The sequence below is a fragment of the Dreissena polymorpha genome, chromosome 6, assembly GCF_020536995.1.
Source record: "Dreissena polymorpha isolate Duluth1 chromosome 6, UMN_Dpol_1.0, whole genome shotgun sequence".
Taxonomy (NCBI): domain Eukaryota; kingdom Metazoa; phylum Mollusca; class Bivalvia; order Myida; family Dreissenidae; genus Dreissena; species Dreissena polymorpha.
Window position 1 is genome coordinate 90,968,963 of NC_068360.1, and position 19,949 is coordinate 90,988,911.

A 19,949-nucleotide genomic window follows, 5' to 3' on the forward strand; every position below is an offset into this window, starting at 1 on the left:
CTACTGCTTTGGCATGAGCGATAAAATTTTCATCTATGTCTTTGAGCTATATATTATTATACATGAAACGAATAAACCAGTCCTAAATCTAGCGGGGCTGGTGGGATAAATGGTCCTCGGAGTGTAATAACTTACTAGTGTAACTAACTCTTTTTTTTAATTTTTCGGGAGTACATAGTTTCGGATATGCATTAAGAGCACTCAGGTAATATTGCGCATTTAAACCATTTCAGCGATGAAACTATTCTTATGAATTATTTGTTTAAAAAAAACATCTCAATTATGAGTTTTGAATGTGTATTTGTGTTTGTTTGTTTTCAAAGTGTATTATAGTTATACTGCTAATCAGAAAATTGGAATACTGAAAAATGTTTTATATTTTATAATTGCATTGCTTGTCCTGAAAATTTTGCAAAATCGCAGTTTCACTACTTTTAAAATTCAGAAGATAACATGTGTTCACTAATGTCAATTTGGACAATTTTGTTAAAACATATTTTTTACCAAAATGGTTGTCTTAATATGTTAACAGTTGATGTATGACACCGAAAAAATGGAAAAGGGTACAAAAATCAAAGTACTGACAGTACTGGTGTGACGATGCTTTTGAACAGGATTGATATAAAAGCATCTATTTAAGTTTATCTACTTCACCACAATTGTGTATGTGGGTACAAAAATTTTGGGTAGGAAAAAAATGGGTACGAAAATTTTTGGTACAACAATTATGCAAAAAAAAATTAAGTACGTAAATAGATTTGGTAACGAAACAAATTTGGGTAGGAAAAAAATTGGGTACGAAAAAAAATGGTTACGAGCAAAAATTTGGGTACGAAAAAAAATGGGTACGAAAAATGTAGGGTACGAAAACAAGAGTACGGGGAAGTAGTTCCCGTGGGGAACTTGATCCTTTCAGCGAAACTGGGAGGCGGGTTACATTCTCGATCAAATATAACAAGAAATATCTTTTAAAAGGATTTCGACGTGTATTTTCTGTACCACTTATCTTAAAAAACTGTCTGTTACAGTAAAACGTGTGTGGGTTATAACATTACGTTTCGGCATATAAATTCAAAACTTGCTCTTTAATTACACCATGCTCTTTAATTTCACATGTATATTTTATACCAAACTTTATATTTCGTTGTTTCCTTTCTAAGTTAATGATGCTATGTGTACGGGCGTGAATTCACAATCCCATGTGCATGAACATATACTTTTTCTCTTTTGATTATTGTTCTTTTTCTCTTATTCAATAAGCTTAGGCATGTTTGTTCGTTAAGTACGGCAATAATTTCATGATGATTCCCGATCGAAAGTGGGTATGAGCACATAGTCGTAAGAGCACTTGAATACGTGAGTTCGCCTATGAACACATGGCAAGGTAAACTAAATCTCCGCGATATGACCTAATATGTGTTAAAAACAGCAAACAATATCCAACAAACGAATGAATTGTCAAACATAGTATTTGCACTGATGTGGCTCTGTAATTTATGTTTGAAAAGTTTATAAAATATGCAAAATGAGAAAGCACGCAGAAGAGCGAGTATCACAGATATGTTTCGGCTATTATGCTGTTTATATACCATAGTCGCTACAACGTTTACAAATGACAGGTTCGAAATAATTCGTTTTCTTTACAGTCATGATCGCGTTGAAAGTTAATTATACACGTTTTAATTCGCAATTTATTTACTGAATCACGACAAATGTTAATTCAATACATAAAATGCTTAGTTGTTTCATTGATCTATAAACATATAATGGATTGAATATAACTGCTTTAAAATTAACGTTTTCAAACTATTATTAAATCTTTTCCCAGAATATGCTGTCCTTTTTATAGCTGAGCTTCCTATACCTTTATCAATGATAATCAGCGAGGTATGCCGATTAGAAAAATCGAGCTATCTCAATCGGACTGGCTCGGTCTTTTACATAGGTTGCCATTGTGAAGAATTTTTTCATGATATGATAACTTAGACGATGTTTCGCAGCATCGTCAAAAAGTATACAGGTATCAGTTAAAAGACTTATTATATTCAGTAGACTTTATAGGTGAGCTTGTGTCACCCGCTGTAAACATGGATTAATATATAGGATAAGATACTCCGTTTATATGTACAAAAGTCAAATATACACATTATTAAAAATACAAAATTAAAGGGGCCTTTTCACGTTTGGGTAAATTGACAAAATTCAAAAAGCTAGTTCAGATTCGCGAATTTTCGTTTCAGTTATGATATTTGTGAGGAAACAGTAATACCGAACATTTACCATGTTCTAATATAGCCATTATACAGTATGCATCTTTTGACGATTTAAAATTATAAAGCGTTGCAATGCGAAACGAATTAATAATTTGGAGAGTTCTGTTGTTGTCGCTATATTTTGTGAAACTACGAGGATTGCTTATATGAGGTATACAATATATCTAGCGTTGTCCGAAAGGATGGCCGAGTGGTCTATGTGGGAGACTTTTTACTCCAGAACTCAAGGGATCAGTGGTTCGAGCCCTGCTAAGGGTTACCTTTTTTCTTCTTATTTTAAAATTTTATTCTTGATATTTTACTGGAGCTTTTTATATCCAATGTTAACATTTATCAACATAAAGTATTTAATGACAAACTCCAAAACATGCCAAAATCTGTGAAAAGGCCCCTTTAATATAACTAAAAACACAAACATTACCGGTATTTACTTATAACATTAAAGACATTCAAAAAGCCTAAAACCTAAAGTGTCGAATTGCAATCGGAAAAAAAAGATTTCCAAATACGAAAAATAGTAAACGTCCACTGCTAAATGTTACATACGAGACGGTTTTAAGATGTTCGTGACGTTCCGAAATCCGCTGCTATAGTAACTGTTTGTGCTTTTAAATGTTTCATCCAAATTGAGTGGGTCATGCATGATGAAGAAGAACAGCTCCTTGAAGATGCTTGAGACAAGTTATGGTCCGCTCTGCGTGGATAAAACATTTTTTAGTATTGCAGACGGTGATGGATTACAGTGTATTAAATTCTTGATAATTAAAATTCTCCTTGGAAATCGTTGAGGAGCTTTATTCTGTCATTTCGATTCGCATCCTGATGTGCAATATATGTTTGTATTGGAGAAAGCATGGATGAAGATTTGTCGATGGGGCCTAGTCAACATCAATTGATTCCAGAACTTTTCAAATGGTTGAAGATGACTTGCCAGACAACCTATCTGAAACCGATTTAAATTCGATGTTAAAATTTTGATAATTGGAAACTTTCAAAATTGGATCCCGAAGTTTTCGATGGTTCCGTGCAGGCAACGAATGTTCCATATTGCTGCATAAGCCTTCCGATCAGACTTTGGATGATCCCAGATCGTCGCAACGGAATCCCGAACTTCACTTATTTTCAAATGTGTCTTCGGGCGCATAGTAAACGACAGCGTTAAGGTCAAATCAAAATACAATTAGTATAAACTATAAAGTATATGATCCGTTTTTGACGTCGGTTAGTGTGGAAAGGGCTAACGCATGTTTGAGATGAGAAGCGGACAACGACATCGAGCGAGGCCTGGTATAGGGGAAATAATCCTGGGTTATGGTTAGGGTTAGAGTTAGGGGTCGGGTTAATTAGGGATAAGGTTAGGGTTAAGGCTAACCCTACCCCCCCCCCCCCACATGCGCATTACAATAATAGGCCTTGCTCGATCGTTGTCCGCTTCCCGTTTGAGATTGATTAAGAATCAACATGACAGTACAATGGGTCAGTACCGTTTCAATAGTTTTGTCGTAATTTTGACTATAGGAAAATGTGGAGGAAAATATATGAATGATCATTATTTGTGGAGCAACTTCCCCCACCCACAGCCAACAATCGTAGATCCGCAACTGAATGGGATTCTTCTAATATTAACATTGTTTTTATTCTACTACTGATTGTCACTCGGGGGAATCTACGTACCATATACTGCTCGATGTTCATGTAATTACCTGTTAAAACAGAATCATCATGTTATATGTACATACAATCCATATATAGACACTCAAAGAAAGTGTTAGTGCTTTGTAATCATAATTTAAAAAAAATAACGTGGGCACTAACCCTTGTCTAGCCAAACGCTTACTTCCGGTTTTGTTTTCATCTTTCATTGGGTGCTATTTTTAGAATCATCAATTAGTGAAATGTGAACGTTGATTGACACAAAACAATGACTCTTCAAACGTTTCCATAAATGGATTTTACGAAAAAATGAAACCTTTTCGGGGCACGTGAGGGTAAGCGTTTGTCTTTCGAATAGCCTATCATCACTGTAAAGCTGAAATGTTTATTTATAGATCAAACAACGAGTCGTCTCAAAAATGGCTGCTGATGCCAGTGATGCTGCGAGAAAGGTTGAATCCTAAGCGTCTCGATAAACGTGATAACTGACAGTTCTTGCTAAGACTGCAGGGTGACTCACGGTATATTGCGTGAAGATATTATATTTTTTTCCTTCCTGATACGTATCTCCATAAAATGACCCTGATTTATACATTTATGTAAGTTCACCAATCGGTCATCGATGAATCCTGATTCCTCAGATTAGGAGTACAGACATGTGTGTTCAAATAAATTAAAATTCAAAATAAGTCTGGTTTTAGTATTTTGTATCTTTATATAATTTTATATAATACATGAAATGACTATACAAAAGAAAGAAGTTCCAGGCTCTTGATTTAAAATCCATTGGTAACAAGCATTATTAGTTCTTGAATGCTCTGAGCTTAAAATTATGGGTACATATATGTACATACAGATTAGAGTTCTTCCTGATAAAACCTAATTCAATCTAAAAAGAATAAGCATCAAGTTTGTCTATAAAATCAAATTAAATCAGCCTAAAAATCGTAACAAGCACAATACCTGTTACCAACGACAGTGATTTTTTTTGCTTTAATTTGTTACAGCCTGTGCCTTTTGAATTGGGAAAAATTAGCGCGATAAACCGTGAAATTGGGAAAAATAGCGCGATAAATCATGAAATTGGGAAAAATTAAGCATTATAAATAGGATTATAAGTAACAGAAGTGATATTGTTTTTAAGTGCATGTTCAGGGAGTTTTCTAGAGTTTTCTATGTTTTTTTGTTTTTTTTGGAAGTTGGGCTTTTTTTGGGAAATTTTGGTCAGATTTTTGGGAAAAAACGTGTTTTTTTGCGATTGGGAAGCAGCCGAAAATCGGCTGTAAATTTGAGCAAAAAAAATCACTGAACGATATCAATTTGAGTGGGACTGTGGGTGTACAGTCATTTCTCACACTGGTCTTTTCTCCCCTTAGAACATTTCTCCCCCTAGTCTTTTCTCCACCTAATACCCTAGTCTTTTCTCCTCCCTGTATATTTCATACTGGGGGGATTAATCTGCTACTTTTAACACCTCTATTGATATACTTGATTAGTCACTGATTGAATTATCAATGTTTATTCAATCAGTGACCAATCATGCGCAAGGGTGTCAATTATCCAGATTATTCCGGAAATCCGGATTTCAGCCGCCCGATTTTGAGATCAATGTAAATCAGCTTTTTTGCTGGGGGTAGGGGGAAATTCATTTGAAAGCGCGATCAATTGAGCATGAAATTAATATATTTGTTAAAGCTTCATCGTCTTTCCGGAAATTTGTGCTCGGTATCAATTTTGCCCGATGTTTTATTTAGTTTTCCTGATTGGCTAGCGGATGGCACTGACATGAGCGATAACTGACAAAAAATCTTCGCTACTTTCCGAAAATCTTACAAGTCAACGAAATGTTTCACATGTCGGCCATCATGAAATATTCTAAGTGCTTGTTGAGCAAAGTATAGCAGTTCTATGGCATATTGTCAAGCTATATGTTTACCCAATTATAAATTGATCACATATTTGCAAGGTAAATGATTTTCAGTTTGGCATTCAAACCATATGCACATTTTATTTCATGAGCAAAACAGGTACATTTTTTGGGATTGTCGTTTTGAAATACTTAATTTTTTCCCGATTTAATTTATGTTTGACGTCCTTAATAAACAGCCATAGAATGAAGAATACACATGCGGTGATATGGAAAACTGATTTATAATATAACACATAGTATGCACCAGAAATTGCAACTAGAAAGCCTTATAAGTGAGCCTTATGAAAACACGCTTTGACTGCTATGTCTGTTGTCAGTAAAAACAAATTGTTTATGCTGTATCCAACGCACTACAGTTGTTAAGATGTGCTTGTGTCTGAGTTTCTGCAGTTCTGGTTCATGCCTTAAGCTTGACCATTCTATAAAGCCCATAAACACTCGAAATCAACAAATATTTCGGAAGCACATCGTGGTTCTCATAAATACATCGTTCTTCCAATGCTGCGCGAAGCCAGTCTTGCGTACGGTTCGCTCGTAATGTTCACATAGATAGGCGGGAAATTAACATGGAGTATATTGTTGCACAAAAAAACAAAACAATCATTTTGTATCTCGTTAAATCTATGTTATTGTTACCATACCACATCTAGCGTTGAAATTTTGACTATTGCTAAAGGAACACTGATTTTTTATGAGTTAACTTTATTTTACTAAATATTTGGGGAAATATTTGTAATATTTTTAGAATCAGACACAGCCATATATTTTTTTACCTATGCTTACATTGAAAACTTCTTATTGCCATTGTCTGTTTATGACCATTCTTTAAAATGTGATCCCTGTGGGATCTTCATTATCTTCACTCTATTTTGGTTATTTTTTTAACCCATACGTTTTATGAACAATACATATATTTTAGTTCCTCATTTATGATGATGCTTAATTTATTTGCAACATGCATGTAATTAAGGGGATTTCACCTATTTTATAAGGACATTATTTCAGGAAAAAGTAACAAAATAACTTGTTTCAAGATTGAGAATGTTAACTTACAATTTTTTAAATGTATTTTTAATTGTAATGAACTTAATAGAAAAACAATAATGAATATTATTATGTATTATGTTGATATAGTCTACCGGTAAACACTTGATAGCGTGTGATGCCTCTGAAAAAAAAACAAGTAAAGGTACAGTTATGTTTCTACAAAGTATACAAAATAGTATACTATAAATATCTTCCATTTCCAGCTTAAGCACATACATGTAAGAATTAAAAAATACATGTATGTACATTTATTTTATTTCAACTAAAATTGTTTTTAGTGACTTTAGAACACTACATTATTTTCTGTGAACATGGAGCTTTAGATTAAGCATATTTGTTTGCTTTGTGGTAATACTGTGACAGCGAATTTTTGTGCCAAATTGCGAAAAGCACTGGTACCAGCTCAATTGGGTAAAATGTGCGTGAAAAACCCTGAAATTGTGAAAATTGTCACTGTGAAGTCTTCACATTGGGAAATTGGTGCATTTTATTTTCTGCTCACAAATACTTTCCAATTGATAACTACATGTAAGTCCAATGATCGTGGGTATATCGTTTTTGGCCTGTCTGTCATTCTGTGGAAAACTTTTACTTTGCTGGTTTAAGGTAGTTCATAAAGAAGGGAATATTTTTCTCAGTAAAAAGTGACAAATTACCAGTAAATGATTTCATGTCGATTGTGGAAATTTTAAAGTGCAACCGGGTTTGTAATATGAAGTCCCCACATTGATGCGACATTTTTATGTCCCCCACTATAGTAGTGGGGGACATATTGTTTTTGCCCTGTCTGTTGGTCTGTCTGTTTGCGCCAACTTTAACATTTTGCAATAACTTTTGCTATATTGAAGATAGCAACTTCATATTTGGCATGCATGTGTATCTCATGAAGCTGCACATTTTGAGTGGTGAAAGGTCAAGGTCATCCTTCAAGTTCAGAGGTCAAACATATGTGGCCAAAATCGCTCATTTTATGAATACTTTTGCAATATTGAAGATAGCAACTTGATATTTGGCATGCATGTGCATCTCATGGAGCTGCACATTTTGAGTGGTGAAAGGTCAAGGTCATCCTTCACAAGGTCAAGGTCATCCTACAATGTCAAACGTCATATAGGGGGACATTGTGTTTCACAAACACATCTTGTTCTAACTGTTCAAACGTGCGCTTGCACTTCACTGAAAAAATACTTATTTGTTAAAAAAGATCATGATACCTATAGAAAACTCTTACAGATGAGCGGGCTGTCCACTTTATCCTATACAAATGATGAAATATTTAAAAAGAGATTCTTAAAATGTTAAAGTGATATTATGGGCATCTAACAGTTAATAGGTGTCTATTGCAACCTTTGTTTACAGTTGTTTTTTTCATTCAAAATCGGGTCTGGTAACCGGACCCATTCCCAATGGAAAAAAGTATATATTTTTCCCAAATGGGAGCTTAAAATTCCCAACGGAAGGTTTAAAAAAAAAAAAAAAATATCTGAATATTTTGTTCATCTCCCATCCATATAAGATCAACCTTAGTAAATATAATACTGGACACACTTGTATCCTCAATTTTGAAGCATTTGTTAGCAAAACAACACTAATTTCCCAATTTTAGTAAAAACACCGCTAATTTTCCCAATCTAAAGGGACCCGGTCCCATTCCCAAAATGGTGGAAAAAACACTGGTTTATTTTTGGTGTTTTCACTTCATATACACTTATATTTGTTAATGCAGCATCAACATACTTAAACAATATCCCGGAAAGAGAAAAATAATGCATTTGAATATCAACCTCACTTTCGTTCGACAACTGATCACGCAAGTACAATGTGAACCTAAATTTAGTTTTAGTGCAGATTCGTTTATATGACACAAAGACACCATTTTGTTTTACAGATCATTTCGGCTTACAGGACTGGGTGGTTCACGTAAAATATATAATATAAATTATATTTTTATAAACAACTTGTAGAAAGATGAGTTGCAGATAATTGGTCAGTAACCACATTTTAACTAACTCTTTTGACCCTTTTATTTCTTTTCAGCTCCATTCATCAGTGAAAAATTCCCATAATATCACTTTAACTGGGTCGCGCTTTATTCTCCCAACACAGATCCTAAAATGTCACGTGGTATAGGCACTGTGATTACATATATATATTCTTAGCAATGAAAGAAATCAAATGAAACTTAAAGATAAAGTAATCCCTATACCGGCTATAGTCAGATAAATATTGGGAATTATTTCTTCAATAATATTTTATCATACACCTAGCATTAACCCTTTCCCACTTAAAAGCAAAGTGAAATTGGCATAATACCAAAACAGCCTGCTAGTAACCGACGCAGTCTGTTCAGGTTGTATGGTCTTTGCTGCTCATCAGTATCAAAGGGTTGGAACTGAAAGCTTTAAAACATGGGTCTACATGTAGTATTAGAAAGGTCTTTAATTTAATATAATTGTGAAAGGGACTACAAACACGTCAACATACGTATCTAAGTGGTAAAGGGTTAAATATAATGTCAGCCAGAATTTCTAAGATAAAGCCTTCAATGGAGGCTATCTGTCATATTTTTTTTACACACACGATTAATGCTTTAAAAATACAACATGTAGTATAGTATCAGCCAATAAACAACATCATGTACATAATCAGGCTTTTTCCGCTCCATTTTGGGAAAACGCCACACTGGAATTTTGGGAATTTCGCGTCGTGAAAACCCCCATTTTGGGAAAAAAATTAATCGCAAAATTGGCTCAATTGGGAAAAATTATCGCATGTAAATAGTGTATTTTATATTTCAAAGAAGCCGTTAACTGGTAAATAACGACTTTTTGGATAACTTATTATTAAAATTTTACAAAATATTATGAACATGACTGTGTGATAAGGTTTTTTAATCTGAATTTGGGGAAAAGGCTTGGCCTTTTTTTAGATGAAAAAAATCGCGCAAAGCGCCGGATTTTGAGGAAAATAAGGAAAGTCTTATATAATCATTAACATATTTTACAGTTTTTAAAACAAATTCAAGGCAACAGATAATTTAATTATGCAATACTTTCTATTTTCTACACCGGATCAGGTCAACTTATATATTTTAAGGGTAAAAAAAAAAAAAAAAATTTTTTTTTTTTTTTAATTGGGAATTTTTTTTTCAATTGGGAAAAAAACAACCAGATTTGCATTGGGAATGGGGCCGAATTTCGGACCCGTGGCATAGGGCGGAAAAAGCCTGATAATACATGATTAATCTTCGGTATACTTATGTTCATGTTGTAAAATATATTTCAAGTGTTAACTGTACTGGATTTCATGTAATTTAATGATTCATTCCTAACAGGTAAATGGGATGTCATTTAAAAAACGATGCTCTTGTAGAGAAAACATCTCATACCACTTACATTGTTGGTGAATAAATCAGACAATTGATGAGTTTTCAGCAAGAAAGTGATTCATCCCTTAACCACAAATATTCTGGATTGACATCAGTATTTTCAACCTTAATAATGTTTTATGACTTAATCCTTAAACTATCCAGAGCAAATTCTCACTTGTGGGAGAATGGGGCTGGGGTCATTACAGGCTGATTTAGACATTTTTACACGTATTACTTTGAAGGGGGCTTAAGTTGTTTTATTGTCAGTTGATTAAAATGGTTAATAATTTATATGGTTTTGCAATGCCTGAAACATTGCATGTGACTGAAAATTCAAAATAATCTATATATTTGAAACAATTCTTTCAATGGATACTCTACCTTAATGTACAAAAATCTTGTTATTATGTGTAATCCAAACATACTAGGCAGCGCCCTTGCTACACTTTGGGGGATTGGGGCCTGGGCCCTAAGAGGGGGGAATTTTGCGTTGTATTGGCAAAAAGGGGAATTTTATAAGATCTTTTCACCAACCATTCAATACTTAAAATTGCTATATTATAATGTAATTTACATAAATATACATTTAATCAAAAGGTAAATAGCACAATACCAGCTGTCAACATAGGCAGTGCTCCAGCTAGGCCTAAATCGAAGGGCGCCGCGCCTTTCCCTCCCGAACCTCCGCCCTGCCCTCCCGAACCTCCGCCCTGCCCCCCCCCCCCCCACCAAAAAAAAAAAAAAAAAAAAAATTTTATTTTTTTTATTTTTTTTACATATGATAATTCATAAATCTCTTATTACATTGTAATTAGTTTAATCCTCATTGTAGACATTATATTTGAATGGTTTAGTAGTAATGGGAATAATACAATTATTTATAACATATAAATTAACATGCAATAGAAAGCATTCCAGAAACACCCGCGCGCTCGAACGTGCCCTTTTCACAAAATACTGCGCGTCGAAAGTGCCCTTTTCACAAAATACTGCGCGTCGAAAGTGCCCTTTTGACAAAAAAGCCACCCTGCCCTTTTCAAATTCTAGCTGGAGCACTGCATAGGTATACAAGTTAAAAAAATAAAAATTATAATTTTTTGGAGGGGGGAATTTTTAGCTGAAATAGGGGTAAATACAACATGTATGTACTTTTTTAAGAGGGGAACGGGGCCGAATTTCGGCCCCAAAAACGACCAAACGAGGGCCCTGCTAGGACTAGTGCATTTATTAATATTCCAATAGGTACATTTGTACATGTATAGCCTGTGGCTGGACTATAAGCTTTTTGCACAGACTGCTTTAGGCTCATTAGTCCCCAAAAAGCAAAAGAATGTTCATGTTGTCATAGATTTATCATTCTGCATTAAAATTAAACATTTTTCTTTCTGATTACAGGTAAAGGAGTTAATGAGCTTTCAGCGTTTTTTATCACCGCCTTGGGACTGGTATCAGCACTGGTCACATTGGAAAAATAAGTGTAATTTTTATCCAAATTAGTAAATTCATGAATTATGCTGAAAACTTCATAAAGCATGAACAAATAATATGCTGCATTTAATACATGTAAGTAAACAAAAAGAAACGTTTAACGTCTAGTTTATTTAAGTCAGTTACTAGCATTATGCCACAACAATTTTACAGGTAATTTCCATTAGCTTTCAAAAGTTTGCAGTCCCGACTTCCAAGCCAAAATTTTTGTATGACTCGGACATAAAGTTGGAAATCTTTTATTTCTGTATTTTACTGTACATATTGGCCCAATACATGTACATGTAATTAGTTGCCTGTTTTATCTACATGTAATACAGTGTGTTTTTTTATGAAATATTCAGCGTTATTCGGCCCCATTCCCCCATCTTTAGAGTATATATTTTTCCCCCAAATATTTTTGAAATTCCCCTCTCGGAAGTGTTATTCAATTTTAATCAATACCTCATTTAAATACGTCTTTCGTTACGAATTTACTACCATTTTCCTGAACTGCATCCGCGTGTTTACTTTATTTTAGCCTTTACCGCAAACCGTACGTAGTTCACTATCACGACTTTCGCTTTACGACATCTACCGCAAACCATACGTATTCCAACATGTCGCACAACAACAAAAGCTATCGTAAAAAAATTGACAAATCTGTTTTAACTTAAAAATAAATTGATATTCTTTTCAAACAAGTACAACTTAAAAGTCAGTCTTCTTCAAATGCCGGCAGTGAAACGCCAGAAACGTCCGGTCAAGAGAGTGTTGTCAGACTGTTTAGTTTGCTCAACCTGCTTTGCACGCCACAGAGAAACAGGCTTGGGGAAGCTACACTGAAGTCCCTGATTAGACTTTGTCTGCACACGGAGAGACTTGGTGAAGAGGAGGTCACCAGAATAATTGATAAATTTGTTGAAAAGCCCAGAAATGTTGAATTCTGAACATGAACATAACATGTTAATGAATAAAAGAGTTTGAATTATGTTTTTCTCCCTCTGTATGGTGAATTATAATGTTAAAACTTGAGTTTGTACTGTTACTAGCTAAGCATAGAAATTTCCCCCTTTTCCCCATTTACGCGCGAATTGTCCCCCTCTCAGGGGACCCGACCCCCTTCCCCCAAAACTGAAAAAAAACACTGTAATAGTATTTATAATATAAATGAGTATTACGAGCTAGTATGGCCGTTATTGACAATACGTGTGTTTAAGAATTTCATGAAAACAAACACTCCTCACTTCACAGAAGTGCATAGTTTACTACAGCTCCGTTCTATAGCAGATTGTATGATCAACAGATCGCAATGTTACTTGTCATGTCACTGATGCATGTAGTAAGGGAAGGAATATTTTGTAGATTTCATTAAAAAGTGCATTGGGGGAGCATATAGTCGCCGCTTCGTCTGTCGGTGCGTCCGTCCGTGCACAATTTTTGTTCAGGCTATTTCTCAGCAACTAATGACCGGAATTCAATGAAACTTTATACATGTAGGAAGCTTCACTATCAAGATGAGATGTGCATATTATCAGCGGGTTTTGGTCGGATGATTTTTCAGAGTTAAAGCCCTTTGAAATTTTCCATTAACTGTACATATTATAAGTAACACTGTTAGTAACTGATGGTGTATGGGATATACACCTTCAGTAATTTCATACCATACGAGAGCGAAGCTCGAGTATGGTATGACATTACTGAGGGTGTATATCCCATAAACCATCAGTTACTAACAGTGTAACGATTATATCTCACCGACTATCTTTAAAGTATATAATATATAATATAATATATAATATAATATAATATGTAATATATAATGTATTAAATATAATAAATAATATAATATATAATATAATATATAGTATAATATATAATATAATATATGATATTATATATAATATAATATATCATATATAATATATCATGTATCATGTATAATATACATGTATGATATATCATATAGAATATATCATATAGAATATATATATTTTATATATATTATATATATTATATTATAAATATAATGTTATATATTATATACTATATGGTATATAGTATACATTATATAGAATATATTATATATTGATAACAATACTTATCTAGCAGTTTATCGAACAGACGCCATTTGTTACGTTGATAGAAGTATGGAAATTACTCGGGGTGTATGGAAATTACTCGGGGTATATGGAAAATCAGTCTGCGAAATAAGCGCACGCCCGGTGGTCTGGGCGTGTAAATTATAGCTCGGGCCTATTAAACTTGCCAAATCGTACGCCCGTCGGGCCAGTAGAAATTCCGTGTATCAATATTGTTTACATTTTGAAGTGTGATAAACGTCATTATTTTGTGAGTACTTCCCAATGATTTCCGACAGAACTTCGTTCAACTTTACCTAAAATACGAGATTTAAATGCGTTTCGATTGGTCCATACATTCAAGGGTCATTTTCGAGTCGTAACCCAGGCCACGTGGTGAACAAATTAAACTGGTTATTTACTATTGGCATACGTCATGCTGATGTGTTTACTGCTGAAGGAAACCAATCGACGTCCGCGGCTTGCATTTCCGGAATAAACATCGTTTTACTTTGTAACCTTGTGTGTGTGTTTATTTCCAAAGTTGTAAGTCCCTACGCCCATAAGGCTGCATAATGCTTAAATACATAGCTAAAGTGAAGCCTGGCAAGAAACTGCCCACTACTGATCGTAAGTCAACAAATGACTATGAAAAATCACGGAAACGTGAATTTCAAGAAAAGTGGTTAAAAATCAGTGATGAAGGAGAAGCTACTTCTGTAAGACAGAGTTGAATAAGCTATGCTTAAAAACACAACATAAGAAAAAAGTCAACACGTATGATAAAAGTATGCCATCTTATGATCTATGCCTTCACTTGTCAAGTAAACTTCTGGAAAATAACTATCAGGTTGCTTGTTTTACAGGATATGGTTTCTGACAAAGAGGATCTCCATGATGGCAGTGATGATGAGATGAACGAAGAAGTTGTTTATCACATGTTAAAGACTTATGATTAATAAAGGACATAATTAGTTAATTACCTTGACTTGTTATATTGTGTTGCAATTGTTTTTGCAATAGGCTTTACAGTTAACATGCCCTGGATACAATTTTACTTTTTAATAGATTATCTGCTATTGAAAGATGAAACCCTTTAGCAGGGTGTATATTTTAACAAATTTACTTTGGGCTAGTAATTTTTCTGCCGGGCTACTTGTCTTCACCATTCAAGTAGCCCGAATGGCTAGTGGATAAAATGAACTATTGTGAAGACTGGAAAATACACCATGGGCACGTGACCGCTCTAAGCCAATCGGATAAGGTCATTTTTTTAGGAGGTGAGATATAGTGCAATTCTTGTTCCCCCAACTACTGACTGGAATTCAATGAAGCTTTATGGGAAGCTTAACTACATGTACCTTGAGGTGATGCGCATGTTATTTGTGGGTTCTGGTTAGATGATTTATTTAGAGAGTTATGGCCCTTTGAAATTTTCCATTAACTGTACTGTGTACATATAGTGCGATTCTTGTCCCCCCAACTACTGACTGGAATTCAATGAAGCTTTATGGGAAGCTTAACTACCTTGAGGAGATGCGCATGTTATTTGTGGTTTCTGGTTAGATAATTTATTTAGAGAGTTATGGCCCTTTGGAATTTTTAAGTTGCTAAACCATCCATCGTATTATTCTATACAAAGTTATGCTCCTCAAGACGTTTATTTTTATCTGAATACATGTATATGGTGCAATATTGTGACAAAAAAACTTTGGGGAGCATCAGCCCTCTCCGACGGTTTCTTGTTTTCAATCAGTATGGTAAGGGTACTTTTTCCCAATGGGGAAAACAAAGTCATTGAAATAAATTGGAAATATTTCACAATAAAATCAACCTGTTGGCTACAAAATGTAAAAAAACAACACTACAACAAATTGTATCAGATTTGTCCCCTGCTGAGACCAACAAATCTGGCAAACTTTGCCACTAGTGCACCCAGCCCATTTGTAATTAACCTGGAGCTCTCAGCATTGGGTAAGGTCTAAAATAAAATATTGTTTGTTTCCTATCCAGCTACATCTATGTGATGATAATAGAACAATTTTGTTAAGCATATGTTTTTATGCACATTGCCCACTACAAAATACAAAAATAGAAAAAAACCACATCAACTTAAATAAACTTCCTACATTTGTATCTTTAAGTCACATACAGGAACTGAGGAAGTCTGTTCAGGTTTATACTTTTTGCTGCACATCAGTATCTTAAGAATAGGAATAAGGCGTTAAAAACTTGAATCCAATAGGAAAGGTCTTAAATATACTTTCATTTTCTACCAGTCAACAAAACTGGTCAAAATGCCTTTTTGAGTGATAAAGGGTTAAGCAAATGACCAGGTTATGTAAGCAAAACAAAGTTAAGGCATGGCCTTGGTAGCAGTGTCTGTTTGGGGGGGGGGGGGATTTTGTGAATGACTGGAGTTATGGACTGCCTATACCTGACTGGCAACATTTCACAGCAGTCAAGCTGGATTCTCAGATGCTGGAATTTTATCAGTGTGGGTTCGTGATAAAAATGTAAAATAAAAAGACCACTTAATTTGCTGGTAGACAAGGTAGACATGTTTTGTACATGTACACTTGTTTAATGAGATGAAGTCAAAGTCGTCAGCTGTTTACATTTTAAATGTATGTAGTGTAAAGTTATGTTATGTAAGCATGGTGAAACACGATGGGGAGGAAAACAGGGGGGGGGGTGAGCTTTATGTTCATGTTCTGAAGGTCAGGCTATCAAATCGGACCTGAATTTAGGGATAGACGATGTTTTGCCTTTTGGGAATATGACATGATATTATTGCTTAAAATTAGTCAAAAATAGCCCTGGAATTTAGAATCGAGTCTGAGCACTAGGTAAAACCGGACTCAAGGTTTGTATGTGAAGAGTCGTCTCAAATATGCTTTTGCAGTCTGCACAGGATTATCAGAGATGACACTTTCCGTTTTTATGGATTTTTTTTGGTTTTTGAGGCAAAAGTGTTGTACCTGATTAGCCTGTGCAGAGAAGCAAATGCAGTAAGTCCTGTTTTCCTAATGCAAAACTCCAATGTTTTACTGCCAGGGACTAATGCTCACTAATACACTTATCTGCTAATTGGCTTTATTATGGTCCATGCCAGTAGCCTGTTAATGGCTTGGCAGGATTTCTTAAATCTTGGCTCAATTAGTGGAATTTCACCTGCTGTGGAAGATTCTGTGTTACAATGATCATGAAGTACTTTTAAACATCTTTTGATGTATCATTTAATGATTAGTTTGTATAGTTAGATACATGTGTTGGGTATAGAACAGAGTGTGAGATTTTGCTAAAAAAAGTGCAAAAAAACTGAGATTTTATGAATTTTTTGGTATAAAGGAACTTTTCTTAACCAGAAATTAAATTAACCCATTTATGCCTAGCGTCCTGAAAAAAGGACATTGCAAACAGCGTAGACCAGCATAATGCGGCGTCTCATCTGAGTCTGCGCTGTTTGCTTAAAGGAATTTCTGTAAGAAATATTCTAAATATAGAAAAAAGTATACTAGACATCCCTTATTTTATAAATACATTGATATAATTGAGAAGGATGGGAGAGTCCACTGGGCATAAATGGGTTAAGCTGGACAGTTTCATCCCTGATAAGCCTGTGCAGACTGTACATGCAGCTGCTACATTAATCTGGGACAATTCTTTATTCAGATGCATTAAGCCAAGTTTACTGGGTGCAATTCTTTTTTATTAAAGCAACTCCAAGCTTGTCCAAAGACATGCACAAATGTTACTGTTCTTGTTATTTTTCCCTTCATTTACTTATTTATTGGGGTTTGCATTTATTGAAATATCCAGGATAATATAGACCACCAGTTTCTAGAAAATTTAAAGTTCATCAAACATTATGCCGAATTCTTGTCTGGCAATGTTCCTGCTTGTTCTTTTAGGCTATAACTCTCATGTACATGCTGCACACAAAAATGTATAGAATTCCAGTTTTGAGTTTACATAATTTGATTTCAATTTGTTTCACCAGCGCAAGATGCCCTTTTGATATATCTGTGCTAAACAAGCTGTTCTGTTTGTTTTTCAGGTAGCCTTGGATATCACCAGTGTGCAGATTAATCAAGTTGATAGCTGATAAGACTTTTGGGAAGGGCAACATACATTTCCAGTGGAAGAAACATAAATATTCAGTATGGTGCTAGACATTTATATTTCAATGTTTATTTGCACAATTTTGAGCAGACACAGGGACTTTGAGAGAAAACTTGTGATCTTCATTACGATCTGCACAAAATTAATTTTTATAGGAGGGTTTACAAATAAGGACAATTAAAATAGTTGTATTAGTGTGTGTGTTTTTTCGTTAAAATGTCAGCTGGTATGGGGTCCCATTCAAAATGGAAAAAACTTAAATATTTTTCCCAATATGGACCTTCACATTCCAAACTGAAGGTTTCCAAAAAATAAAAAATAAACTAATTTTTAGATCTCAACATTTTGTTCATCTTCATCCAGCTCTGGTAGTCAAAGTTAAAAAATATGATACTGAAATAAATGTTATTCTCAATTTTGAAGCATTTGTTAGCAAAACAACAACAACAACACTAATTTCCCAAAATGCCATGATTTTTCCCTATCTAAAGGGACCTGGCCCCTTTCCTAAATTGGTAAAAAAAAACACTGGAACTTGTATTTAGTTATTGTTTGTGATTATCTGTACATGTGTGTTTATCTGAAGCATGCATTTGCTAGACAATCAGTAGTGCAGTCTGTTATACTTTGATCTCAATTTTGTGCAGTCAGTAGAGGCTAATCAGGGATGACACGTTTTGCCTAGAATGGATTTTTGCTTAAAAGAGGTATCCTTTAAATAAAAAATTCCTCTAAGCCGTAAGTATCATACCTGATAAGCCTGTGCGGACTGCAAGGACTAATCTGGGATGATACGTTACATATGCTCATTAGACCCTGTTTTCCCTTAGCTAGACTCAAATCTAGTGTTTTCATTTGCTGGATGTGTTTGGTATGATGTTGATGAAAAGTGTGAATCCTCCACTTGAGTTTTGATGAAATCCTAGCCCTGAAAAACTTTTTCAAGTGAGAAACACTTGAAAATATCATCTATTCATTATTCACAATACATGTATTGTTAAAGGACATTTAATTCTTTACTCCTCATTAAAAAAGTTCTTCCACATTGCACAATCTTGTAATTAAAAAGAAGGAATTTGTTGGTCTCTAGCATTTTAAAATGATTTTTTTTTTATTTAAATGTCAGGTATATTAAATTATCAAATTACTTTGCAACACCTAACCATGAACTGTAAGAGCAAATAAGAAAAAGGAATTGTAGATCTTTACATTTTATGCACAGATTTCAGCAGTTTGTATTTTTGGGAAAAAAGATTTACCTTTCAAAAAGGGATAAAAAATGTTATTGTAAAATGTTTATATTTAACTAGCATAAAACCTGCGGAAAAGCATGTGAGTCAACTAGCAATCTGTTCAGGTTGTATGCTGTTTGCTGCTCATCAGTACTTTTGGGCTGGAAATGTAGCCTTTTAAACTTGAATCTACTATGAAACATCTTATACTTAATTTAATTGTCAAAAGAACTACAAACTCGCCAAAATGATACTTGAATCTAGTAAATAAGGTATCACATTTAAATTGACTTTCTTAGGGACTACAAATGCGTCAAAATGCCTATATGAGTGCTACAGGGTTACAACTGTTTCAGGACTGTTGCGGCCCTGTTGTTCACACTCGTCGTCCAAACTGGAGCAGACACGCTTTTACGGCATCGAAAACAACATGGCCCAAGGGCGGCCAATCAAATGTGTTGTGGTCGGCGATGGCACCGTTGGAAAGACGTGTATGCTGATATCGTACACAACGGACAGTTTTCCAGGAGAATATGTCCCCACAGTGTAAGTTTTGTGTCCCCACTGTGTAAGTTATGCTCGAATGGTTTTTGTCAACTTAGGTATCCTACAAAGAACCATGTGTACAGAAAACATGCTTAAACATACTAAGAAGTGTGTCTGGGTGCCTTTGAAGAGTATTTTCCGTATCTGCAATATATTGTAGTATACTTAAGGGTACTTGGGGTACAACATGTACTATGAAGTAGTACCTACCTATCCTGAGCCAAA

The 19,949-nt window shown here is 34.6% G+C and overlaps 1 protein-coding gene across 4 annotated transcripts in view; it reads left to right on the forward strand.

The window, feature by feature from the left end:
* The first annotated feature begins 4,138 nt into the window (after positions 1–4,138).
* LOC127834282 (ras-related C3 botulinum toxin substrate 2-like) overlaps positions 4,139–19,949 on the forward strand; it is a 31,311-nt gene continuing 15,500 nt past the window's right edge. For 3 of the 4 annotated variants that reach the window (XR_008027861.1, XR_008027862.1, XM_052359993.1), the window contains exons 1-3: positions 4,139–4,261; positions 17,882–17,984; positions 19,535–19,724. Coding sequence is in view for 2 of the 4 variants with exons in the window: in XM_052359993.1 (XP_052215953.1) it covers positions 19,609–19,724 (116 nt within the window). In the remaining 2 variants the exon portion in view is untranslated. Of the gene's footprint in view, positions 4,262–11,668; positions 11,751–17,881; positions 17,985–19,534; positions 19,725–19,949 lie in introns of all 4 variants that reach the window. The other variant, XM_052359994.1, reaches the window with a different exon arrangement.